General features: G+C 42.5%; 2 protein-coding genes across 2 annotated transcripts in view; both read left to right on the top strand.

Annotated features, from left to right (window-relative positions):
• Nucleotides 1–2,642: 2,642 nt before the first annotated feature.
• Nucleotides 2,643–27,656, top strand: part of Txk (TXK tyrosine kinase) — a 38,663-nt gene continuing 13,649 nt past the window's right edge. The window contains exons 1-8 of the mRNA XM_041671132.1: nucleotides 2,643–2,733; nucleotides 3,864–3,966; nucleotides 4,628–4,833; nucleotides 7,779–7,844; nucleotides 11,671–11,725; nucleotides 20,086–20,165; nucleotides 21,019–21,146; nucleotides 25,911–25,985. Coding sequence (XP_041527066.1) covers nucleotides 2,666–2,733; nucleotides 3,864–3,966; nucleotides 4,628–4,833; nucleotides 7,779–7,844; nucleotides 11,671–11,725; nucleotides 20,086–20,165; nucleotides 21,019–21,146; nucleotides 25,911–25,985 — 781 coding nt within the window. The 5' untranslated portion in view covers nucleotides 2,643–2,665. The remainder of the gene's footprint in view (nucleotides 2,734–3,863; nucleotides 3,967–4,627; nucleotides 4,834–7,778; nucleotides 7,845–11,670; nucleotides 11,726–20,085; nucleotides 20,166–21,018; nucleotides 21,147–25,910; nucleotides 25,986–27,656) is intronic.
• LOC121460789 (40S ribosomal protein S13-like) lies at nucleotides 23,334–23,837 on the top strand. The gene has a single exon (XM_041671404.1). The coding sequence runs from the start codon at nucleotides 23,334–23,336 to the stop codon at nucleotides 23,787–23,789; it is 456 nt and encodes a 151-aa protein (XP_041527338.1). The 3' UTR covers nucleotides 23,790–23,837.

A 27,656-nucleotide genomic window follows, 5' to 3' on the forward strand; every position in this document is an offset into this window, starting at 1 on the left:
GCCAAGCTCCGCCACGGCTCCACCACCTCTGTCTCTTTTCTTACTCTTTCCTCTCAGCCTGCTTTCTACCGTGGCGTGGCAAGGGCACGTGGGGGAGTGCGGAAGGGTTCAAGTGACACGATTTTCAACCGTCTGGTTTCCGGTTGGACTGCGGTGAGGAAAGGCCGGTGGAAAATGTAGGGGAAGTGCTTGGACCCATCTGTATCCCTTAAGATCAGATTGTCAGATTGTAGAAGCTGGGAGCGAGGTGACCTCTCTCCCACTTTGCTTTCTCTCTTTCTCCTTGGCCTTTTAGCGTAAAGACAGCAACAGAAAAGGGCAACTAAAGGTGGCGCCTCACATATCTCTGTGGTCCCCTTCCTCCTTTCTATTGCTTTGTGATGGATACCTTTCTAAGTAGCTCTTTTATGGACCTGGAGAAATGGTTCCGTAGTTGAGAGCACTTGATACGCTCACAAAGAACCAGAGTCAGGCTCCCAGCACCCACGTTGTACGGCTTATAAGTGCCTGTATTCCAGCTCCAGAAGACCCAATGCCAGCTTCTATGCTCCTTGGGCACACACACACACACACACACACACACACACACACACACACACTAAACAATTCTTTAAATCTTTTTTAAACATAGGGTCTCTTTAAGGCCTGAAACTTGCTACATAAATCAGGTTGGCCTTGAACTCAGAGACCTACCTGCCTCTGCCTCCAGACAGTTAAAGGTGTGAAACCCACACCCAGCAAATGCTTCTCCCAGTGGGAGTCCTGTCTAGGGTGTTATCTGCTACCCTAGTGGTGCCAGAAGGCAGATTCAAAGTCAGAACTAAAATTCATTTGGTCACATTGAGAATGAGGGAAAATGTGGTTCATGGAAACGACCTACTTATGAACTTCTCAAATTGTCGCTGGCCAGGTTCTGTCCACATGGAACTTTTGAAAAATCCCAGGAATTTGGAGTTGTTTCTGAACTTTGCTGCTAACCACTTTCTATTTGAAAAGTAACTACAGCTGATAGTGAGGGCTGGTTCCCACAGTCTTTTATGAGTCCAGCTTTTTGTTTCAAAAAACGTGTAGTCAAAAAGACCGAAGCCCATGCATCATCACGTTCTTCCTTTGAGGCTTCCACTTTCTTCTCACTGGGCCAGCAGCATTAAAGGGGCCTGGACCTGTGGTTGGTGAGGCACTGGCCTCTGAAGCACTAACCATTGGAGCGCCAGTCTCTGGAGCGCCAGCCCCTGAGACGCTAACTGCTGTAGCCTCTGGAGGAGGTCTATGAGCTCCAACATTACTATCTGAGGGTCCCAATGTCAACACTGAAGAAGGCCTTTGCAAACAAACCAGGCCCAAAGGGTTCAATGTTGACACCAGCAGCTACTTTAATGAGGGTGATGGTTTAGTCTCTGTGTGGGTTACTTCATCACCACACAAGAAGCAGCAAGATGAGCTTGCAGATGAGCCATGGTGTGGACCATCGCTAGACAGAGTGAGGGCCTCACTCCAACATGGCCTCAGGATTTTTCTCACTTTGGCAGCAGCTAAGGATAGGTACAACTAGATTTTTTTTTAAAATAAATAAACCTCTAACATTTAATTTTCAATTCATTTTATTTATGTATCTGGGTGTCTGCTCTCTATGTACCATATTTGTGTCTGATGCCTACAAAGGCCCACAGAGGCCTGAAGAATGTGCCGGATGCCTCAGGACTGGAATAGCAGATAACTGTGAATCACCATGTGCATGCTGGGAATCGAACCCTGTCCTCTGGAAGAGCACCCAGTGCTCTTACTTGCTGAGCCATCGCGCCAGCCCTAAGCCTAGATTCTTGATCGTGAATCTAATACTTACGCAATTCAAACTGTCTCTCATGAGCCTGGACTTCTCTGGCTCAAGGAATTGCAAAACTGAGCTTATAGGCGTTACCTAGTAACGTGGAAGTGGCATTATGGAGGGAGCCCCCAGGAGACATAATGGCTCTTACCCTTTAGCCGCTACCAGTGGGGTCACAGTCAGTTCTCTGTGCGCTAAGGAAAGAGGTGTGGGAGTGTCCCATTCAGAAGCAGTTTAGAAATTAACACTGAAAGAAAGGCCCCCCGAGACTTCAGGGAGCCCGAGTTTGCTCGCCGAGGGAAAGAGTTAGCCTGAACCGTTAACAGACATGGGTTCACGGGCAATGGCAAACTAGTTGGCTTGCTAATCGGGAACTAGGAAAAATAATAGGCCAAGAGATTGGTGGTCTAATTTAAAATCAGACAAAGATTTAGTTTACTAGCTCTCTGTAGTGAAGTAGAGAGTTTAGTTTTCAGTTTTTAAAGCCTTCTAAAAACTGTGGTGGTCCTAACTTCAAACTCCTGCTAATAGATTTCACTGTTTCTGGAAACCCATTCTTCTGTACTGATGGCCAACACTAACCATGACAAAAGCAATAGAGTATAGTGACCACTGATCACTCATGACAAAGGAAATGCAGAAACCAGGCCAGAGAAAAGAGCCTGAGAAGGGAAACCACACTGGTCAGGGTGCCAGTAACTTTTTTTTTTTGTCTCCACTGCTGAAGAGGGTTATGATGTTCCTTTGTTTCTGAACAGTCATGGTTTCCCCGCTCTTATCCGGAGCCCAGCCAGCTTCAGCTACCCCCTGTCATGGACCCATGGCTTCCTAACACTGACAATGATCTCCTTTTTAGATAGCACCTTCCAGTCTGTTCTCTGCTGCTGCTGCTGCTCCATGCAGAAGAGGTGAGTCGGCCGCGAGGGCAGTTTCTGGGAAACGGGGTTAATGCAGTGTCTTGATTGTCTGTTGAGTCTCCTGTCTGGGTCTCTTGCTTCTGTCTGGGAAGCTTTTTCCCATTGGGTCCCTGTTGATCGGCTCAGTTCAATTTCTTAAAGACTTGAGTTAAATTGTACCGGTGCGCTTGTCCTCCATCCCCCCCCCCCCATGCCCTGCACATACTCACTTCTGTGTGTTCCCACAGAATGTGGCATGGTTCTGCCCTCATTTGTTTGTTTGCTTGTTTTATATGTCTGTGTTCCCCTCAGTAATTTTTCCCCTTAAGCACAAGAATCCTATCTTAATGATAACACTCACTACACGAGTCTTGCTTTGGTACGTGACTGTGTAAGAATTAACTCAAGGGATCATGTCTCAGCCACTCGATAATCGCTCTTCTAAGAGGTTTGCTTTTATTCCTTCATATAGCTCTCAGAACCTCCCATGGTGTGTTTTCCTTTATAATCCTTGCTTTATAGATGAGGAAAAACCAAGGCGCAGAGAGGTTGCTTTGTTTTGTCTGAGGCCACAGCATGAAATAGCGGAGTTAGGGGTGCACACGTGTTCCCCCACCCCCCAAGACACAGTTTCTCTGTGTAACAGCTCTGGCTGTCCTGGAACTTGCTCTGTGAACTCACAGAGAGTTCTTCTGCCTGCTTCTGCCTTCCGAGTGCTGGGATTGAAGGCGTGGGCCACCATTGCCTGGCTACACTTGCGTTCTTAATCATTCACCCTGTACTTGTGAAACCAGAGGTGACAGGGATGAACTGGGAAGCGCTTTGCACGCTGCCTGACTCAGAGTGTTTGTTGGATTGACTAGAGTTTTAGACCTCTCAAAACTATAGGACTCCGGGCACATGACACATTCTTGCAACTTTATTTCAAAAACAACTCTGCATTCACTTCTCTTTTCTGACTTCGGGATACAGAAACCAAAATCCTTAGAGTTGTAGTTCAGAATGTGCTCGAGGAGTTAGAACTAGAAAGTTATCTTTCTCAAAAAAGGGCACACAGATTGCTTTATCTCTGAAAGACTCGGAAGGACTCGGGAATACCCTCGTTATGAACTGTTTGTAAGATGATTGCTTTTTGATGCTAGACAAGTAAGAACACAGCTAAGCCTCAGCAAAAACGAAGAACCTGCAGAAAATTATTCCCAGCGTCACAGGCCATGGCTCGACAAGTTGAAGAGCAAAAAACAAGTGAGTATTATTTCCACAGGGAGTCCCCCCGACAGGCAAGCTCCCTGGGGAGGTCCTGCTTGTGGCCATGCCCAAAACTTCAAATCAGGATCCGTACACAGTAAGAGCTCAATAAGTGTTCTAGAAGAAAGTAAGGGGGAAATCCAGTTAAGTCTAGTCTACTCCGCTAGACTTAAAGATAGAGTTTGAAACAAGACAGTCGGGAAAGACACTGTGGCTGTGCCATCTTGGGTTGAGGGTTAAATTCCAGATGAGGAGAGACAGCAGCCTGGAGGGTGAAGCGCTCCTCCAAGACACAAGCTTACAGCACAGGGAAGGGCGGGATGGGGAGGGTGTGGGCTTCTCTTCTCGCAGGCGAACAATCACTAAAGCCAAATGAAACTGTTTCAGGGTAAGTCATCTTTTGAGAATCACGATGTACGAAACTCCAAAGCTATGCTGTTGAGAGAATCTGTGATTTCAAAAAGTCATAGAATGACAAGTGTCCCCTGATGTTATGCGGCCGTCAGTCATTCGCAGCACATGTCCCTGGTTTCTGCCTGGGTGGACTGGTGGAGCTGGGTAGAAGGATGGAGGCAGATGCATATGTCCTGGTTTTGGTTTTTGTTTTGTTTTCTGTTTTTTTTGGTACAAATGACTAAAACCGTAATTCTTTTTACAGTCCAACAGAGGAGGGGCACAACCCTCAAAACGCAAGCCGCTGCCTCCCCTCCCGCTCTCAGTGCTTGTTGAAGAGAGGATCCAGGTCAAGGCTCTCTATGATTTCATGCCTCGGGAGCCCTGCAATTTGGCACTGAAGAGAGCAGAGGAATACCTGATATTGGAGAGGTGTGATCCTCACTGGTGGAAGGCCAGGGACCGTCTTGGGTAAGAAGATGGCTGAGCCCTTATTAATCTTTCCTCAACCTCTGAAGGCTTCAGGATGCAAGGGGAGACCCTGCGTAGTAGGTCATCATCTCCATGATCTTAACTCTTTGTTCTGCATGGGGTAAAACAGTCTCTGCATCCCTGTTTGTAAGAGAACAGTAAAATACAATGACTTTGGGCACCTGCCTCCACAACGCCCCTGCCTCTCCCTCCCCTCCCCCGCACCCATGCTATCACTTGACCCTGCGTGTCCTGGGGATCACTGCCAAGGGGTTTACTTGTAGAATAGGAATAATAAATAAGGACTGGGGAGTTGGCTTTACTCCATAAAGTTCTTGTGTCATCAAGGTGGGGACCAGAATCTGGATTCCTAGAACACACATTGAAGTCTAGCGAGCCTGGTGGGCCTCCTGTAACCCCAGCACTCGAGAGAGGCCAAGAAGAGAACTCCAGGAGCTAGCTGGCTAGCTAGACTAGCAGACCCGAGGAACATAAAAATCATTGAGAGATTCGGTCTCAGTGTGTAAAGTAGAAATCTATCAAGGAAGACTTATAATAATCAGTTGGTATCATAGTGACTAAGCTAAAAGTAGGCAAAGAAAACCAGTCTACAAATCACAATCCCAGAGAACTTAGACAACAATGAGGACTCTAAGAGAGACATACATAGATCTAATCTACATGGGAAGTAGAAAAAGACAAGATCTCCTGAGTAAATTGGGAACATAGGGAATTTGGGGGAGGGTTGAAGAGGAGGGGAGAGGCAGGGAGGGAAGCAGAAAAATGTAGAGCTCAATAAAATCAATAAAAAAGTAGGAACTACTAAGGTCCATTACTTTAAATTTCTACAATGTATACACATTTTAGTTTGGCCCCTCCTCCATTATAAGCAGTGCCATAAAGCAATCTTTGAACACAGTCTTGGACTCAAGTCAGACTATTCCTATTAGGTGGGGTTCAAGTGGGGAAGTTCCTAATGCCTAGCAATAGTCATCCTGCCCTAGATACGGAAACTGCAGATATGATACCTGTCAGTGGGGAGGCCAGGAGTTCTCTTTTTCCTGTCCTTTTATCTCCTCTTGAAATGACCAAAAGACAACCAAGATGCATTACCGACAAACTGAAAATAAGTTGTAGAACAAGCCTTGATGTGTGATAACTTCTCTGTAAATTAAATCTATGAACAACACCACATATTTCAACATGTGAGCATAGCTCATTGGAAAGGATCACCAACTAGACAGTGGAGTTAGGTGCAGAAAAGAGACTAGTTGGAAGTAGTGATTGTATGTGAGGGGTTCAGTAAAGAAACTACCAACATGGCCACTCCATGGTATGGTTAAAGCATTTATTGTTGATATGAAAGAGCAGAGAGAAAAGGAAGCAGACTGAACATGGCCAGAAGACTGGAGATGGCCAGGGCTAGGGAAGTGGGGTAAAATAGTGGACACAGCAAGATTGCAAGAGAGAGAGAATATAGCATAGTTTGAGAGAGAAAGAGAAAGAGAAAGTAGCTAGCGAAAGATGATAGACAGATTGATTAGATAAACAGGCAGATAAATGATAGATAGATGATATAAATATAGACGGGATAGATGGATAGATAGATAGATGATATTGGTAGATGAGATAGATAGATGGATGGATAGATAGGTAGGTAGATAGATAGATAGATAGATAGATAGATAGATAGATAGATAATATAGTGAAAATAGTGGGATGGGAGGAAACCTTGACATTATAGAGAACAAACAGGTATCTTAGAGGAAGGAATCCTAAGGAAGTAAGAAGGCCCAGGATGCAAGGCCCAGGTATGGACCTTGAAATGTGTAGCAGGTGTTTGTGATCCTGAGGAACCCTGGAGGCAGCTGTGGTCTTTGATAGCAACTACAGGTGGCCACTTCTGCCAGAGGTAAGAGAAATGACTCCTTTTGACAGGTGGGAACCAGTTGTGTTAGTTCCTGGAGAATGCTAGCTTTTATCTGACCACAAGAAATCCTCCCATAGTCCAGGTTGAGCTGGGCCAAGACTCAATTTTTGATGGGTCAGTTGGCCTGCCCTTTGGGGGGAGAAATAGGGTACCATTTTTTTTTGTTTGTTTTGTTTTTTAATTTTATTTTCAAGACAGGGTTTCTCCGTAGCTTTTGGTTCCTGTCCTGGAACTAGCTCTTCTAGACCAGGCTGGCCTCGAACTCACAGAGATCCACCTGCCTCTGCCTCCCGAGTGCTGGGATTAAAGGTGTGCGCCATCACCGCCCGGCTTAATAGGGTACCATTTTGACCCAACATTGACAAAACAGAATTTTGGCAGTGTTTTATAAACTCTGTGAATTTAGCTATAAAATAAAAAGCTAATGGCTTCTTTTCTAAATCTAAGGCCTTTCAATAGTCCGTCTACAGTGAGGCCAATGGCACAGCCCTCAGCTTACCCATGCTCTTTCCACTGAACAGTGCATGTTAAGTTGAAACTCAGAGCTGCATCCACTTTCCTTTGAAAATGCATAGCGGAGCTGGGCTTGATGGCACCAGCCTGCAACCCTGCAACTTTTGAGGTGACTCAGGAGGACCTGGGATTTGAGGTTAGCCTGAGCTACATGGGGAGATTATTTCAAACGAGGAAGGAAGGAAGGAAAGAAAGATGGAAGGGAAGAAGGAAGGAAGGAAGGAAAGAAGGAAGGAAGAAGGAAGAAAGGAAAGAAGGAAAGAGAAGGAAATAGGGTTATAAAATCTCTTAAAATAGCTAATTTATAAGTTAGGATCTTAGTATATATTATATAGAGATTTTTGTGGAGTTGGAAATGAAAAATATTTTTATTCTTTTAACAGTTTAATGAGTAAAATGCTTTTGATTTCCCCCTACATCTTTGGGGTTTAAGTAATTATGGACATGTCATGGTAATGTTACAGACCTCCTATCTTGAGTTTTGTATTGTTTTGTGTTGTAGGAATGAAGGCTTAATTCCAAGCAACTACGTGACAGAAAACAGAGTCACCAATTTAGAAATATACGAGTAAGTGCCCCCTCCCAAGCCTGCACTGTGATTAACCTATGACAATCAGGGACTTGCTGGGTACTCTGAAGTATAGACAGTTCTCAGGTTTGTAAAAGAAAAGGAAAGACATTCGGTAACCTTAGCAATAGGGAGACCTCTGATTCTTACCTCGGCTGCTTCTGAGAATCCTCCTTAAGTTCATGTTTATTTTGTTTGGCACAACCACGCTTTAGAGACACCGATACACGTGTGGTACTGCATGTCCTACACGGAACGTTTGCTTTTCAAAATGACAGATTGCGACGGACAGTTGGCACAGGCCAGTTTTAGATGCTGGCTCCAGTTTTGATCTTTTTAGACATACATGAGGACAAGAGGGAGCTGATTATACTGTTCGCAAGAACTTTAAGTCTGCTTATCCAATTTATGCTTTAAAAAGCTTCCCCTCTCTTTGATAGTCATTATAGCTTTGGAATAGGAAGGTCTGAGCAATTGCTTCGAAGATCCTTGCTCTTCAGGTGAAAAAGTAAGGCCAGCAGATTAAGTTATAGGTCCAAAGTGCTTGACCTGGACAGCTTGAATTCATGGCCCCTCCTCCCTTGGTACTTATCTTGCAATTAGCATATGCTTCCAACAGGTGCCAGTATGACACTAGACATCATATACAACGGAGCAAGCTTCCTTGGCCTTGCCTCTACTTTAGGCAAGGTTAAATACACCTTTCTCTAAAATGACTCCAGTTTTGAAATTTTTGGTGAATAATGCAGGCCTTCATAGATGAAGACGATCATAGAGCACATGGAACATCTAACATGGCTAACATCTAGCATGGCTTTCCCAGACAGCTCTGTTGGCTGTCTCTTCCTCCTTCCCACCATGCTCTTCAGTTCCATCACAAATTGCCTTCAGTCTTTTCTGCCTCGAATGTTCTTTCTGTTGACCTGACCCTTTGGCCTGAGATTCCACTCTCCACTCTCCACCCCGTTCAGGGGACTAAGCCATCATCTCTCTTAGAAAACAGTTTCATATTCGCTTATGGTCACTCACTCAAGCCTGCCCCATAGGGTCTCGCTGCTCCCCTGTGCTGAAGCTGACCAGCAAAAGAAGCCTAGCTTAGAGGAGACTGGGTATGAAAATCAACCCAGAATAATTAGGAAAAGTAGGACTTTTTTCGTATCTTTGTTCAAGTTCAGATTTTCCAGAAGATCAAAGCAGACATGTGTGACCTGTGTGACAAGAGTCTGGTGGTTACTGAACAGACTCTCAAGTATGGTACTTTCGTTTCTTTCAGTCATAGTGCTTTTGCTCATTGCTTCCTTTGTTTAGACTAAGCCAAGACTTTGGTTTAAGGCTGTTTGTATTGTAGAGATTGGATCCTCTAAATCAGCTCTGGTGTTAGGCTCACACCTTTAATTCCAGCACTCAGGAGGCAGAGGCAGGTGGATCTCTATGAGTTTGAGGCCAGCCTCCAGGACATCTAGGGCTACACAGAAAATCCCTGCCTCAATGCTTCCCGCAAAAGAGAAAACCCAACGAAACAGAATTTCCACTTAATTTCTTTGGACTCTGATTTACATAAATTTTAAAATCAAGCTTTTTAGGGATTCAAATCTTAGGACTACTCACTAAATTTTATTTCTAAAATTTTAAACTGCTGCATTAAAATAGGAATGTAATAGTTACCATCACTAATCATTAGAATATATGGGTCACTTAGTACGCGCCATCCACTTTTATGATGACTATAACAAAAGGACCGCCATAGGTGGAGGTGCTGAGTGCAGGAGCAGTACTGCCTACTGCCTCTGGATGTTCCAAAAAATGCGGACACAACCTCACATGGAGCATAGTAAACATATGGCGATAATGGGGAAGTCTTTTGGAGTTTGGCCCACTCGATCTAGTTTTACAGGTGATCAGTATGCCTTTGTTACTTCAGCACCTGGATCCCATTACATGTTCAATCCCATTAATGTATACCAGGGATGTATCTGATATCAGCCACTTTAGGCCCTAGGGGTACAATTTAGAACACACGGAACCCTACTTGCCTTAATGGAGCTTACAAGTAGTGGGGAAAATTTTAGATATAAAATTTTAGATATAAAAACAAATATATAATTCTAAATCATAGTACTAAATTATTATTCTAAAGAGTAATATAGGAATCACAGGAGAAAACAGGGGAAGTGATGGATGGAGGCAGAAGAGTTGGGATAGGGATGACGTCTATCAGAACGTGACAAGAGCTCTCAGGTTGGTAGGAGGCAGTTTGAAAGATGATGGGGGACCTCTGTTATTTCAGGGGACATTGGTGTGTAGAAAGATTGATGGCTGCTTTGGTTCTAAACACACACCTAAATTATCAATAATCTATTGTATTATCACAGTTTTCAGTAATCTTTCAAATTCAACAGGCTGGTCTTAATAAATTATTCATAAATTTAAATAAATAAGAAGAATCACTGTAAATCAAATTCCACTTACTAAATATACCTTAATATTTAGTCCTATTTATAAGGCCAGTCAATTAGATTTCCTGATACATCTGATTTGTATTAACAAACTGGGTATAGTCAGTCATGGTTAATTAAATTAGGTTTAGGTAGCCGACCATCCAGATTTTGAGGCAGTTTCTCACCACCAGGTGTTAGGGGAAGTCCACGTACTGAGAGACTCCATCCTTTCAGGCTTTTCAGTTAGCCCCCCCCCCTGGCCCATCCATGGTGACTCACTTCATGTGTAATGTTGACTTTTTCTCTCCACAAAGCAGTATTTCCAGTAATATTCAGATACGTTTAAAGCTCTTTGTTAATACATTGTTTTGAAGTTGCAAATTTCTCGACTTTTCTGTCTTCCTTGTTTGACAGTTTTCCTCTTTTCTGTACACTACTGCTTCAGCTTGGTCATATCAAACAACACGCTTTCCACATAGTGTTATTTAATTGTGCGAACTGTGTGTCGTTCTGATGTCTGGTCACCTAATGACAGGTTGGATGCAGAAAAAACAGGGATTGAAGGTGGAAGGGTGCTTATTGCTATCAGAAAAGAAAGAATCCCAGTGTGGCTTAGTGAATCAGGGGAGACTGTGGTGAGGGAGAAGACAAGAGAGGCAGTTGGGTCAGGATTGTGGGTGGGCTGTCCCTGTCTATAAACTCTGTCAAGTACTAACTATATTGGCAGAGCAGGGATGTATTAAGGAGAATTAGATAAGTCAGGATGGGTTTCACTTTGGAAAGGGACCTAACATCTCTAAAAACATGCAGACTGGAACTTTCTGAGGGGAAATAAAGATATGGAAATGGCTGTATTTTAGTTTGTTCACAGAACTAAGCACGTGTTAAAGATAACTTCTTTTTAAAAAATGATTTATTTATTTTATCTTATTGCGTTGGTGTGGGGGTGTCAGATTCCCTGAACTGGAGTTATAGACAGTTCTGAGCTGTTATGTGGGTGGTTGAATCTGGGTTCTCTGGAAGAGCAGCCAGTGCTCTTAACCGCTGAGCCATTTCTCCAGTCCCTGAAGATAACTTCTTAACTTCATATTTTTTCATGGAATTTTATACTATGTTAAATCATGCAAAGTTATAGTAAGTACCATGTGGGTCAGAAGGGTGATGTGAGCTATGGTAGAATGAACTATAGAATGGCTTGAAATGAGAAAAAAAAATGTATTGACCTTGGTAAATTGGCAACATAATAGAACATTGTTATTTATCTGAATTTAAGCTAGAGCTTTCTAAACTAAATTCTAAATGAAGACTTTAAGATGAAGGAATTAGAGTGTTTTTTCCTGAATAAAAATTCCCATAAAGTTAAAATGTGTTCTTTGTTAATTTTCCAGATGGTATCATAAGAACATTACAAGAAACCAGACAGAACGCCTACTGAGGCAAGAGGTAATTCAGTGTGTCCAGAAATAGCCCGTGAATATTTCTAGGAATGCTGAAAAGTCTATGATGAAGACTGTAGTCCTTCAGAAAGGTGTATTCCTATTCTTTCTGATCTTAAAATACCATTGCAAACTCACTCTCACTGCACATGTTTCTAAGTCAAAAGTCAGGCATATTCACATAAGATTGCCTGTTCACGGACTGCCACTGTGATTTCAGAAACGTGTTTCTCTTGAAATAATCTTGACTTCAGACTCTTTCATTCACCATGCATTCTCTCTGTGGAGTCTGTATCTGAGGTACCCATCTGACAGTGGTTCTCAGCCTTCCTAATGCTACGACCCTTTAATGTAGTTCCTTATGTTGTGGTGACCCCCAACCACACAATTATTTTCATTGCTATTTCATCACTGTAATTGTGGTGCTGTTATGAATTGTAATGTAAATATCTGTGTCTTCCGATGGTCTTAGGCAACCCCTGTGCAAGGGTTATTAGACCCACAGGGGTCATACCCACAGGTTGAGAACACCGCCATCGCCATATGACCTCTGCACAACAGAGCCTCTCGCCTTGTGACCTCTGCTTACACTCATGAAAAACACAAATATAGAGAGCTCTGCAGGGCTGGTTTCTTTAGTCTTTAGGAACAAAGAGGAGAGTGTGTGGTTAAAATATTAAATTCAGATCAAAACTGCTCATTTAGGTCAAATCAAGTCAAAACAGCGGAGAGTCTTAAGTTTCCAACGTCAGCGCAGGGTAACTGCGGGGAAATGAAGTGTCAAACCCAGACCTGGAGAGGAAGTGTGTCATTCTGTGAAGGCCTCAGATGCTGAGACTCTAGAAATGTGAATGAGAGTCAGTTTGGTACATAAAAGAAAATCCATGTCAGCAGTGACCCAGCAAAGACCCACTCTAAACTAGGGGGCCATGTGGAAGATGGGGGACCAAGACCTGACCTCAGGTGACAGGTCTGCTTGCTAAAGAAAGCTCAGAAAATCAATAGCTCCACCCTGGAAAATTAAAGGAGGGAAAGAGGGGGGAGCAGCTTTGCAATAAACAAGATTATATAGGTCACATGATCTGAATAACCAGGAATGTGTACGTCTGGCTCAAGAGGGTCTCATCTTGCTGAAGACAAGACCAAAGAGTTATGGAAGAGCCCAATGCCTGCCACACTGATGTCATGTTAAAAACTTGACCCTGAGGGGTTTTTTTTCTTCAGTTTTCCTTTGTTTGCGATAGTGCCTCACATAGCCCAGGCTAACTTCAAACTCACCTCATAACTGAGACTAAGATATTCCTTCCTCTCACCCCCAAGTTCACATTACAGCCATTGCCACTGTGCTCGCCGCCTGACATTTCTGAAGGGTCTAAAATTGCACAGCAGGAGCCCACCCCATCATTTCCCCTACATTCACTAAAGGCTGTCACAAGGATGGATGCATTCTCATTTTTCCCTCTATTTGTATGTTTATCATCTATATGTGTGCATAAATAATTTTACCATTTGACATAAAGATGATCATATGCATTGATACTTGCTTTTTTTTTTTTTTTTTTTTTTTTTGGTTTTTCGAGACAGGGTTTCTCTGTGGTTTTGGAGCCTGTCCTGGAACTAGCTCTTGTAGACCAGGCTGGTCTCGAACTCACAGAGATCCACCTGCCTCTGCCTCCCAAGTGTTGGGATTAAAGGCGTGTGCCACCACCGCCCGGCGATACTTGCTTATTTTTGAGACAAGCTTCAATGTGTAGCCCAGGTTGGGCTCAAACTTGAGGCAATCCTCTTGCCTCAACCTCCCAGGTACTGGGATAATAGGTATGAGCCACCATCCAAGACTTCGGATTCTTATGATTTAAAAAATTATTCATATGTATACATTTAGAATCACCATATTATTTAATATTTCATTGTATGCATATATAAAATCCATTCAATGTTTATAAACATTCCAGTTGTTTCTAGCTTCTTACTGTTCAGCACACTGGGGTGATAAGCTTCCTTGTAAGAATCTTGCATACACATGTACACACTGAATTCTCAGACTTAATATTGCTAGGTATTTTCAAGACTTGATTCAGAACAATTTGATTGGTTGTGGTGGTTTGAATGAGAAGGTTCATATATTTGAATGCTTGGTCCCAGTTGGTGGAATTTGTTAGGAACGATCAGGAGGTTTGGCCTTGCTGGAGGAGGTTTGTCAATGGGGTGGGGTGTGGTTTAAAGATTCAAAAGCCCACACCGTTAGTTAGCTCTTTCTCTTTCTGCCTTGTGCTTGTGGTTGAGATGTAAACTCTCAGCTATTGCTCCAGCACCATGCCCTGTTCAGCATCAGGATGGTCATGGACTCTAGCCCTCTGGAACTATGTGTTCCGAATTAAATGGTTTCTTTTAGAAGTTGCCTTGGTCATGGTATTTTGTCGTGGGAATAGAAAAGTAAGATGCTAATTTACACTTCTATTTATTAAGAATTTTATCTAAGGGCTGGAGAGATGGCTCAGTGGTTAAGAACATTGCCTGCTCTTCCAAAGGTCCTGAGTTCAATTCCCAGCAACCACATGGTGGCTCACAACCATCTGTAATGAGGTTTGGTGCCCTCTTCTGGCCTGCAGACATACACACAGACAGAATATTGTATGCATAATAAATAAATAAATTTAAAAAAATCTTTGAAAAAAAAGAATTTTATCTAAGTATACAATATATTTTGATCATATTCACCTCTCCCTTCTTCCAACTCCTTCCAGATCTCTCCTCACATCTCCCTTCCGACCTCATATCCTTTTTAAAAATAACCTGGTAAACCTACCAGGGACCACATCCCTAACAAGAACTGTGCATGTATGTCAGAGGTTGACATCTGGAATCGTCCTTGGTTGCCCTCTATATTCTATTTTAAGGTAGGGTTCCTCACTTAAATCCAGAATTTGCTGATTTGTCTAGTTAAGCTAGGGGGATTGATTCAGGAATTCCCTGTTTCTGCCTACCAAGTGTTGGGATTCCAGGCAGGCTGCCACACATACCTGGCATTTATATGGGTGCTAGGGGTCCAAACTCAGATCCCCATGCTTGCACAGCAAATGTTTTCCCTACTGAACCATCTGTCTCCTCGGCCCCTTATGCATAGAATCTTCTACACACCACTCTTTCTTCCCACCGAGTCTTCCGACATCAGTACACACAAGTCGTCTCTCATTCACTCTCTCTGAATATCATTCTCTAGTTTAGATTCGGCACTGTCTTAGGGTTTCTATCGCTGCAAAGAGACACCATGACTAAGGCAACTCTTAGAAGGGAAAACATTTAACAGGGCCTAGCTTAGTCCATTATAATCCATTAGGTTTAGTCCATTATAATCACGGTGGGTAGCATGCAGGCAGACATGGTGCTGGAGAAGGAGCTGAGAGTTCTACATCTTGATCTGCAGATAGCAGGAGTCTGTGACACTGGGCATAGCCTGAGCATAGGAGACCTCAAGCTCCACCCCGACAGGGACACATTTCTTCCAACAAGGCCACATCTCCTAATAGTGCCACTCCCTGTGGAGGTCATTTTCTTTCAAACCACCACAATCATGATTTGTGAATCAATAGTTCATTATGGAAAAGTAAGTGAGATGTACTGTCTTTCTCTTTTAAAACAGTGTTGCCTCCAATTCTTTCCTCTCACACATCTCTTTCCATTTATATGAGTCTTTCTGTAGAATAACTCTCCAGATGGAAACCCGAGGCCAAAAGGAATACACATTTCTAACTTCCGTAGATCTCCAAGTGCCCTGTAGGAGTGGCGAGGGGTCTAGACACCCACCAGAAACACAAGAGCAGCTGTTTCCCACAGCCTTTCCAGGCAGCGCATCATGTGAAACATCTGGATCTTTCCTCTGCTGCCTCCTCTCACTGCGAATTTGACTCATTCTCTTAGCTTAGAGATGGCAAGCATGTTCCATATGTTACACTTTATGTCTTTGATTTTTCTTTGTTGTAACTGTTCATATTCTCTGCATGGTTTTCTACAGGGTTTTTAATGCATTTCTCAGAATCTACAGAATCTCTATAGCTATAGCTAAGGAAACAAATCCTTTGTGGCATGTGACAATATTTCTTTTAGGTTTTCAATTTTCCAGGCGTTTTCTAAGCATTTGAATGTTGCATGTTTGAATTTATCAAAGTATTTGTCAAGGTTGATAAACTGAATCAATGCAGAACTGCTTTCCCTACTCCAAGGTTACAAGAAAATACTCCCCTGTTTCTCGATGAAGCTAGTGGTTCTATTTTGTAAGCTTCTACTATTGGTTCATTCGTAATGTTTCCTGATGCAATGAGTAAGGGGAAGATTACTTACTCCTTATAAATTTCTGAACTATCTTTTTATTCTGCGCTCACTCTAGTTGCCATTCTCATAATGATAAAAAAATTTTTATTTTGAATTATATGTATTTTCTACTTGTCTTCATTGGCCAGCCTGTCTGTTCATAAACTGTTTTAAATATGGAGGCTTTCTCTGGCATCCCTAGCTTTCCTCACTCTCAGAATTCACCGTGACACATAAAAACAAACCTTTCCACGGTCGCGTTGGACACACGGGCAACAGTAGGGACAGATTCTCAGGTTCTCTGGGTCAATGGGCTGTGGGCATATGGGTTTTGATGCTACTGGGTTCCATCTATTAACATTTTCTTTAATGTTTTGATTTAATATTCAGTGGTTTTTCTTTTGTTCAGCCTGGTGTTGTAAGGAGAGAGCATGCTTATTCGTCCCAGCTGCCGGGCTAGCTTACACCTGAAATAACCACACAGAAACTGTATTAATTTAAACGCTGCCTGGCCCATTAGCTCTAACTTCTTATTGGCTAACTCTCCCATCTTGATTTAGCCCATTTCTATTAATCTGTGTATCGCCACATGGCTGTGGCTTACCGGCAAGATTCTAACCAGCGTCTGTCTGAGGCGGAGGATCCATGGCTTCTCCTTGACTCTGCTTTCTTACTCCCAGAATTCAGTTCTGTCTACCCTGCTTACCTAAGTTCTGTGCTATCAACTAAGCCAAGGTAGTTTCTTTATTTATTAGCCAATGAAAGCAACACACAAACAGAAGGAACTCCTACACGAGCCTGGGTTAGGTTGATGTTACTGATATTAAGATGATCTTACACACTTATTTTGGAGTTTATCAGCTGTTCATTTGCTCTGGAACAGTTCAATCTCAATACTAATTTTTCCTTTCAAGTTTAGTATTTTCTAGGATGTGATTATGGTGCTTTCTAATGCTGTGTTCTGAGAATCATATCTATTGTTCTAATCCATAAATCCATTAGGGTTTTTAGTCATACTAGATTCAATCTTGATAAGTTGTTTCTTAATTATCCATTGCAATCATGCTTTAAATTTTGCTGCATACAGGCAAATGAACTCTTATTTCTTTTATACAGTTCATTGATTTTTTTTATCTTGTGGAATAATTTTTGATATTTGTTGACTAGGTTAATTAGTTTGTCATTTTTCTTGAACGACCAGATTTAGAATTTAATTACTGATGGTACCATATTTTTACCTTTATAATTTGTTATCTTCTACTTTGATTTTTTATTAATTTTTTTCTATTTTAGCTGGTGTTTTGGCTAGTTTTATGTAAACTTGATACAAGCTAAAGTCATTTGACAGGAGGGGACCTCAATGTAGAAAATGCCTCTCTAAAATCTGACTGTAGGCATTTTCTTAACTAGTGGTTGATGGGGAAGGGTCTGCCTCATTGTGGGTGGTGCCATTCCTGGGTTGGTGCTTCTGGGTTCTATAAGAAAGCAGGCTGAGCAAGCCATGAGGAATGAGCCAGTAAGTGGCACCCCTTCATGGTCTCTGCATCGGCCCCGGTCTCCAGGTTCTTACTCAGTTTTAGTTTCTGTCTTGGTTTCCCTCAATGGACTATGACTTGGGATAAAACATTTTTCTTCCCAGTTATTCCTTACAGCAATAGTGACCCTAACTAAGACACTTGGGTTTATTTTATAACCATTATTCTAACTTGCTGAATTAGATATGCTTATTTATTTATTTATTTATTTATTCCTGCTGATTGTTCTAGTTTCCTTTCTGTTGCTATGACAAAATACTCTGACCAAACACTACTTGGGGAAGGAAAGATTTTATTTCAGCTGAAAGGTTATAGTCCATCACTGAAGGAAGTTGGGGTGTTAAACAAAAACTCAAAGCAGAAACCACGGTGGAAGGCTGCTTCCTGGCTCACCTGCAGGGCCATTCTTACCTAGCTTTCTTATACAGCCCAGAACCTCCTGCCCAGGAGGTGGTGCTGCTCCTGTCAACTGGGGCCATCAAGACAATCACCTATGACACGCCCACCCACAGACAGTCTCCCCCTAGCAGTTTCTCAGCAGGGCACTGCAGTAAATACTAAGAGCACGGGCTTATTTCTGAACACTGTTGCAACTGTGCGGCCGAGGCTCTCAGGCACAGTGTTTCCTGATTATTTTAGAGATTTTAATTTTATTTTTATATCTAAAGGATTTGTTTTAATGTATGTGTATGTGTGTGCGTGAGTGTATGCCACGTGCATAGAGGTGCCTGTGGAGGACAGAGGAACGTGTCGTGTCTAGGAGTTATACATGGTTGTGACTCACCCAGTGTGAGCTTTGGGAACTGAACCCAGGTCCTCTGGAAGAACAACAAGTGTGCTAAACCATCTCTGCAGCCCCTCGTTTATATTTTAGTTTCCTTGAGTCAGAAAAAAGAAACCGTAAAATCTGGAACTGCTCGGGGTGTTGTCCTCGGGAGCTTATCAGGGATTTCTAGTTCTATTGCCTTGTGGTCAGAAAAATGCTGTCTGTGCTCTTCCTTCTTTGAAGCGTACAATTTTGTTATGTGCATATTCTGTATGTTGGTAAGCATGCCTACTATACCAGACACACATAAGGCACACACACAAATTTTCTTTTCACATCTTCATCATTAACATCTTGTGTTTTCCTTTGGTATATGATGCAACACTTGTGTATCACAGGTAAATCAGTAAAAGCTGGGTTTTGTCATCTACAACGCCCATAAGAGAGTTCAGTTGAGGGCCGAGGATAATGCTTTTGGGCAAGTATGGGAGAGGTCAGTGTTTGGTATCTTAAGTGTGCTGTGAGGGACTGTCCATGCTGTTTGGGTCAAACACTTGCCAAGCTCAACCTTGAACCTTCTCAACTTGTGGGTGGGACCCCTTTGGGTGGGATCACATATCAGATATCCTGCATATCAAGTATTTACATTAAAATTTGTAACAGAAGCAAAATAGCTATGATGAGGTAGCCACAAAATAATTTTATGGTTGGGGAAGCACAGCATGAGGAAGGAGTTGTTTTCAAGAACGGAGCATTAGAAGGTGGAGAACCACCAGTCTGTGGGTAGTTTTGCGGGAGAGACCCTGCGGCTCTTTGGCCTTCAGGAACATACACACGCCCACCGAGGCAGAAAAACTGCATAATAACAAACAAAGCAGTCTAACTGTCAAAATGATCGGAAAGCAATTTACAGCTTTCGTGGTGTTTCTTCGAAGAATGTCCACAGGGTCCTAGCTCTTAACTGAGCCTTGAAAGTCTTACCCTGTCCCCCGCTGAAATTCCTCTCCAACTCACGCACCCCCCAACAGTCTGCAGCTCCCAACAGGATCCCCCACGTGTATTCTTCCTCACGAACTCTGATCCCTTGGCCTACCCTCCCTCTGCCTTTCCGGAAACAGGTTCTCCCTGCGTCTTTCGTTCCCCTTCTTCTAGCACGCAGCCTTGTCCGCCCAACTCAAAGTTTGCTTTTACGTGGATCAGCGATTTTTATCTGTTTTCCTCCTCAGCACAACAAAAACCACTAGATGCTGGGTACAAGGTTGTCAAGACCTGGGACCTGTCCTGGAAAAATAAAGGATAATGTTTTAAAATATTCACACATTGTAAATTTCTTATCTAAGTTATTTTCTCTTGCAATACGATTCCTAAACCTTTGAGATACGATAGTGTGCACTTGAAAAGTAATCTCCTAAACCGGGTGGTGGTGGCGCACGCCTTTAATCCCAGCACTCGGGAGGCAGAGGCAGGCGGATCTCTGTGAGTTCGAGGCCAGCCTGGTCTAGAAGAGCTAGTTCCAGGACAGGAACCAAAAGCTACAGAGAAACCCTGTCTCGAAAAATAAAAAAATAAAATAAAATAAAATAAAAATTAAAAAAAGTAATCTCCTTCAATTGTAAGAATATAGAAGTCACTTGTTTTTTTAAATATAAGTTGCTTATCGTAAATCTATTTAGGTTCATGTTTTATCAGTGATATCTCAGTTTGTTTTTCTAAGAAAGAATACACTTGAATAATGGACAAATTTTATTTTTGCAGGCTAAAGAAGGTGCATTTATTGTGAGGGACTCAAGACATTTGGGGTCTTATACAATTTCTGTGTTTACAAAAGCTGGAAGGTAAGCGTTTGTGCTTGTGATGACTTTAGAGATAATCTTTGGGACAATTTTGCTTTACGCACGCAGATGCTGTCACATAGGGATTTTGCGAAAGGACTCTGCTTAGGGAGGAGACTTCTGGCCTAGAAACTGGGACAACTACCCAGTTCACGTTGTATCTCTGTCGTCTATTACAGGAACTGAAGTATGTAAAATGACGAGTCTATGACATAGCTTTCTTTCTCTTTCTTTTTCCAACCAACCCTCCTGATCAAGTTAGATTAGTTGTGAGACACTAGTGGCGTGTTCCTTAGACCCCTCGGTCTCCTCTAGGGTTGGCCTGCACAGAGGGCTCAGGGGATCCTCAAACTTCCCGTGCCTTTATGCCTAGGCTGTTCTGTGACTACGGGAACTTGTGGTGAGGTAGAGAAGCCTGAGAGGCAGCGCCTCAGGAGCAGCCCTCCCTTAGTGAAGAGTGACTACCTCGACGGGGTGTTTGCAGTTTAATAACGACGCTATAGCTGTCCGAAGCAGTCACCTGCTCAGCAGTGTTCCCTCTATCCACTTTCCCCATCTCAGCTCACCTTTCCCATCCCTCATGATGGAATTTCTCATGGTTTAGTCAAACTCAGCATTCAAGAGATAAGTGTGCTTCGTGATGAGCTTCGCCTTACTGGGCATGGGGGCTTGTCTTCTAACGTTATGTTGAATATGAGGTACCCGTACGATATTTGAGGGGTTTTCCTGGGATGACCAGGTATTTGTTGAGCCCATCTGTTCTCTCATCGGTGTGGAGTATTACCAGGAAGAAAGCTAACACACTGACTTGATTCTAAAGCAGTCTTTTGTTTCTCCGACATTTTACTGATTACAGACACACAGAGTCTTCAATAAAACATTATCAGATTAAAAAGAATGACTCGGGACAATGGTATGTCGCCGAGAGACACCTCTTTTCATCAGTCCCAGAGCTGATCCAGTATCACCAGTACAATGCTGCTGGTAAGTGGGGTGTAGGCGGGGTTTATCATCAGGACCTCTGGCTCCCCTAATAATCACACAGAAACTTGTTGTTAATTATAAATGCCTGATCGATAGCTTAGGTTTATTACTAACCAGCGCTTTCAACTTAAATTAACTCATATTTCTTATCTATGCCCTACCACGTGGTGGTCTCTTTTTTCAACATGGCACTTTCATCTCCTGCTTCCTCTGCATCTGGCTGGCGACTCCACCCTCCTTCTTGCCAGCGTTCTCTGTCTGGCTCTCCCACCTAACCTCTTTCTGCCTAGCTACTGGCTGGTTGCCTCTTTATTAAACCAATGAGAGTAAAGCATCTTCACAGTGTACAAAAGGATTATTCCACAGCGGTGAGATTATTCCACAGGTCTGGGGAGAAGGGCTGGGAGACAGTCCCTTGTCAGGGAAGGCATGCACGGTCTTAAATTTTCAACAGCAGCAAAATGCCCTAGACATCCAGTCTAAGGGCTGAAACACAATCTTTCTTGGGCAATGTTGCTTTCATCAACATGTCTTTTTCTTTTCCTAGTCAAGGAGCAAGACTTGAGTTGCAGTTTTTTTATTTCTACCAGATTAGGAAGATAGTGGATGACAGAGGAGCCAAGGGGATTTAGTTATGCATATACCCAGAGAGGTTAAATAGGGTTAAGTTTAATACAGCTTCAAATCCCTAAATGTTGAGGCTCCTTTCCTTTGCTCCCACAAATCTGCTCTCTTATTTAGATAATGACAACAGAAAATTATCTTTAAGCCTCTCATCCTCTATTCTTTCTTGTTTTGAGAAAATACAAAGTTACACAGACCCTGGCTTTCACAGTCACACTTTGACCTAAATGAACCGGAATATCGAGCCCTCTCCTCCGCTACTGTTTGCCCATTTCTCCTTATGCAGACCTATCGTTTCTGGAAAGATAAGGGATCTCAGAAAGTTCTTCCATAATTACAGACACATCTCTGGTCTTCAGCTCTCAGCCAGCCTGTGCCAGGCCACTTGGAGCCAGAGGCAAAGACCTTTACCTCTGCATTAGAGCTTGGATTCGATCCACTCTAACTTCTCCTACCCTTTCTCATGAGATTCTTTTGATTTTTCAATCATGAAAAGTTGTGTTGGACAATCACAAAACAGAAACAAAAAGCAGACAAAAGAATTCTTTTGGAAAGCAAATACTTTCCTTGGCACCGATTTTGCTGGTTTGCGCATCAAGAGCAGATCCCAGGACATGGGTCTCCACTCCACTTATGGGATGAATCCACGGGAATTTCCAAGGGTCAGTAGCAGCTTGGGTGGAGAGAGGTACAGGGGAGAGGCCAAGGATCAGACTGGAGATCCAAGCCACTCCCCACCGCTACCCCCAGGCCAGTTCTGAGTTTGCTTTTTCAACAGTCCTTCTTCTTCCTCCTTCCTCTAGAGAAACATTGAAGAAAGAGTATTTTTTTAAATTTATTTATTTATTAAAGATTTCTGCCTCCTCCCTGCCACCGCCTCCCATTTCCCTCCCCCGATCAAGTCCCCCTCCCTCATCTGCTCGAAGAGCAATCAGGGTTCCCTGACCTGTGGGAAGCCCAAGGACCGCCCACCTCTATCCAGGTCTAGTAAGGTGAGCATCCAAACTGCCTAGGCTCCCCCAAAGCCAGTACGTGCAGTAGGATCAAAAACCCATTGCCATTGTTCTTGAGTTCTCAGTAGTCCTCATTGTCCGCTATGTTCAGCAAGTCTGGTTTTATCCCATGCTTTTTCAGACCCAGGCCAGCTGGCCTTGGTGAGTTCCCGATAGAACATCCCCATTGTCTCAGTGTGTGGGTGCACCCCTCGCGGACCTGAGTTCCTTGCTCGTGCTCTCTCTCCTTCTGCTCCTGATTTGGAACTTGAGATTTCAACCTACCCCTGGACCCAGCAATACCACTCTTGGGAATATACCCAAGAGATGCCCTATCATACAACAAAAGTATATGCTCAACTATGTTCATAGCAGCATTGTTTGTAATAGCCAGAACCTGGAAACAACCTAGATGCCCTTCAATGGAAGAATGGATGAAGAAAGTATGGAATATATACATATTAGAGTAATACTCAGCAGTAAAAAACAATGACTTCTTAAATTTTGCATACAAATGGATGGAAATAGAAAACACTATCTATCCACTCTTTGCTGCCAGACCTCCGCCATCATGGGTTGCATGCACGCTCCTGGGAAGGACCTGTCCCAGTCGGCGCTGCCCTACCACCGCAGCGTCCCCACGTGGCTGAAGCTGACGTCTGACGATGTGAAGGAACAGATTTACAAACTGGCCAAGAAAGGCCTCCCTCCCTCTCAGATAGGTGTGATCCTGAGGGACTCACACGGTGTGGCCCAGGTCCGTTTTGTGACTGGTAATAAAATCTTGAGAATCCTTAAATCCAAAGGCCTTGCCCCTGATCTTCCTGAGGATCTCTACCATTTGATTAAGAAGGCAGTCGCTGTCCGAAAGCATCTTGAGAGGAACAGAAAGGATAAGGATGCTAAATTCCACCTGATTCTGATAGAGAGCAGAATTCACCGGCTGGCTCGTTACTATAAGACCAAGCGGGTCCTCCCACCCTACTGGAAATATGAGTCATCCACAGCCTCTGCTTTAGTGGCGTAAATTCCCTTGTATACACGAGCAATAAAATCACTTTGAATAAAAAAAAAAGAAAAAGAAAAAGAAAACACTATCCTGCGTGAGGTAAGCCAGACCCAAAAAGAGGAACATGGGATGTACTCACTCATATTTGGTTTCTAGCCATAAATAAAGGACATTGAGCCTATAATTAGTGATCCTAGAGAAGCTAAATAAGAAGGTGAACCCCAAAAAAAACATATAGGCATCCTCCTGAATGAAAGGAGACAGGCAATGAAAGGAGACAGAGACAGAGACCCACATTGGAGCACCAGACTGAAATCTGAAGAGAGAGTATTATGTGGTGAGGTCACACAATAATGAAAGACCAGGCACGTGCCAAGGTTAGAGTTAGGAAGGATAAACTGTTCACCACATGAATACTCCTGCCTAAGCCCCACAGGCAATCAATTTCATATCTTAAACATGTCCATTTAGATCCCTGTCTCTCCCTAGTATCAGGGATGCCCTGACTAATCATTAGCCCCGTGGACAATTTCCAGAAGTTTCTTAATGCTTTGTCTCCAAAGTTTGTTTCCTTTCCATCTACCTCTATGTTACCACCAGGGATCTAACAAAAATGGAAATCTGAAGATTTCACTTCCTTGTTTAAGACTGGCACGCCCCCCACTGCCCCCACCAATCTCTTTACTCTTTCTCTTCCTCTCTTCCTCTTCTGTAGAATGCAGTGCTCTCTGACATGGCTTACAAGGCCCATCACAACCAGGATGACACATACCTCTCGAATATAACTTTTTGCCTCCTCCTACCTCCTGCTCTTTGTTCAGGTACCAACCTTCATGCAGTCCCATGTACTTGGTGTTCTCTGTCTGTGTTCCAGCTAGTCTGTGTGTGCCTTCATCATTTATACTACAGTAGTGTGTCTTTTCTTATGGTTCCCCACTAAAGGAAGGCTCTCTGTAGGAGGAGGAGTCATCTCAATTCTCTCTGGATTGATTGAGGTCTTGGGGATTTACCTGCAAGAGAATCCAGTATATTTTAGGCTTTCATATCTTCTGGTTTCTACTAGCTGAGCCTGCCTTTGCGTCCCAGCTTTTGCACATGCTATCTATCTGCCTGGTCTTCCTACTGATCTTCATGAATGACTCCGTGTCAGCCAGGGTCATCATTCCTGCCATCTTGTCTGAAAGGCCTTCCTCCACCACCCATTCTTAGACCACTGCATTTTATCCACTCCGTCTTGTGTTTACCACCTACTTTTTCTTGGGAGTACACATACTTTATTTCCCTAGAAATAACGGATCTAGAAAGTGGGATCTGGGAGAGCAGAGGCCAAGAGCATCTCATTTAACACTGTCTGCTAATGTCAAGATAGAACATTATGCAAACAGACTTTCAATGGGTAGCGACTGAAGAAACAAATAATGAAAGTTTATTGATAAATTGAAATTGATTGCCTAGAATTTTCTTGTTAATCCAGTCAAATGAAGTCTTACTCATTCTACTCTGCTACCTTCAAACAAACGAAACAAAACAAAGACAAAGGAGAACAATGACAAAAAAATCCCACAAAAACCTTTTTCCAAAGGGTGCTCAAGTTGATGGTTAAGTGGATTTTTCTGGCACTTTTGGAAAAAATTTGACCAAATATTTCATTTTATAAGAGAATAATTTGAGAGAATACATACAAATTGATGTTCAAGAAAACATGACCTATTTTATAATACTGAGACCGCAGAAATATTTTATGGTCTTCTTATAGTCGTCAGTATGTATAAACTACATGTTTAGTATGAAAGTTTATAATAAAACATTGATATTTTTTATAATGTATTTGATACATACATGTTTCTAATTATTCAAATAAAGAGTCCTGCCAAGTTTTTCCCCCAAAGTGCTAATAATTCACCTGCACACACTGAGATTTTGTGAGAGAGGTTTTTTTTTTGCTAACTTAGAATCGTCAGATTGTATACGGTGAGTGTATATTATGAGTGGAAAGTTTTTAAATGGAAAATAGAAAACTATAATGACTGCAGTATTGTTCTGCCTCATTGTCTAAAGACAAGTGCTGTCTTCTATTGCTTAGGTCTTCCTCTGTAGCTAGTAACGAGTCTTGATATGCTCATTTTTCTTTCTCCTTAGGTCTCATGTCCCGTCTCCGCTATCCAGTTGGGCTCCTGGGCAGCTGTTTACCAGCCACAGCTGGTTTTAGCTATGGTAAAGTACACACGTGTGCTGAGGGAAGGCATCCATCTGTCTGTCCATCTGTCCGTCTGTCCGTCCATCCATCCGTCTGTCCATCCATCCATCCGTCTGTCCATCCATCCATCCATCCATCCATCTAGGAACCACCCCACAGATTCTTTAAATTCTCAGTTCATTTGAAAAGTCTACCTACATGTGTTTTTTTTTTTAAATTCAAATGTCTTGCTGGAGGTGTTTAAATAATCCATCTCCTGGGGCAATCTGAATTTGAACTCGGTAGCAATGTTCTGGTTTGATTTGATTTCACATTTCACTACACCTTACGAAGAGCTGTCATCTTTCCCATTTCGATGAATAACTTCTCTTCTCCAGATGTTGAGGCTGTTGTTTTCTGGTTACAAGGGTGGGTAGGAAATGACTGCTTTCCAGGAGGATCTATCAAAAAGAGCTGTTGGGCATCTTCACATCATCTTTGCGCAAATTGAACTGGTACCCTCAGATTCCAATCACTTTATAGCAAGTGTGAATAGAATTCTGTGAGAATAAGTGCGCACCAGGGAACCTTGTTATCTGACTTGTTGGAATGTTTGTTCTCTTGAATTTCTCTCAGTAGTAGAACTCAGATTATACTGGGGAAAAAAGCAAGATGAGAATTACATTGTGTAAAATGACTATGCTTCAGGGTCTGAGTCTAAGCAAGTTGGAAGAGAGCCTTCAGGGAGTTATGAGTGCCTTTGTCATTGCTATATGTCAGAACTTATATAAGTAGAAATTTGGTTGACTATATTGCTCTCTAATTTCTTAGGAAAAGTTCAATTTTTTAACAGAATGATGCATAAACCACACCTATCACATTATATATATATATATATATATATATATATATATATATATAATTTACCAAGTTTTAAATGCTTCATTTACTAGAATGAGAAACTAGGCACTCTTGCATCTGACCTCTTCCTCTTCTCGCTATCTTTGAATTTTATCTACGATGTTGGTTGAGGCTGACTCATCCTCACTGTGACATTGTGCTCCCACCCTTTTTACACAGCCATCAGGATTCTTACAAATATTATTGCTCTGAAAGTTCTTTCTTGTGTTTAGATGATAAATGTCCATTTATGCTCCACTCTATATATACTTTAGAGTAGTTCTGTTGGGCCACAGGCTATGCACAATTTGCGATTTACTAGGCAAAATCAGTTTCCCAAAGAGTTTATTCCAAATTCCACAACTGTCAACTCCAGCTCCATTCTTTCATCCTTGCCAATACTTAGTATTTCTTTTTAACACTTTCACCAATATAGCAGGCATATGATGGTTTGATTTTGGTCCCTCATGACTAATTATTTTGGTCACCTTTAACAGATGTAGTGGCCTTTTGGATAGTCTCTTCAGTGATCAAGTATTTATCATCTTTACCCTTCAATTGGATTTTATGATTTTTCTGATTGGCTTATTCTTTTTCTTTCTTTTTTTATTTGTTTTTTTGAGACAGGATTTCTCTGTGTAGTCTTGGCTGTCCTGGAACTTGCTCTGTAGACCAGGCTGGCCACAAACTCACAGAGATCTGCGTGCCTCTCTGCCTCCAGAGTACTGGGACTATGTGCCACCATGGCCCAGGGATTGATTTGTTCTTAACACTTCCCTTCTTTTAAAGATTTATCTTTATTTTACATG

This window comes from Microtus oregoni, unplaced genomic scaffold (assembly GCF_018167655.1).
Source record: "Microtus oregoni isolate MIOR12 unplaced genomic scaffold, Mior012 000021F_ref0000039, whole genome shotgun sequence".
In the NCBI taxonomy this organism is placed as follows: domain Eukaryota; kingdom Metazoa; phylum Chordata; class Mammalia; order Rodentia; family Cricetidae; genus Microtus; species Microtus oregoni.

Bases quoted from the DNA above. Each gene is read 5' to 3' on its own strand.
- LOC121460789 (XM_041671404.1), top strand. From the start codon at position 23,334: ATGGGTTGCATGCACGCTCCTGGGAAGGACCTGTCCCAGTCGGCGCTG.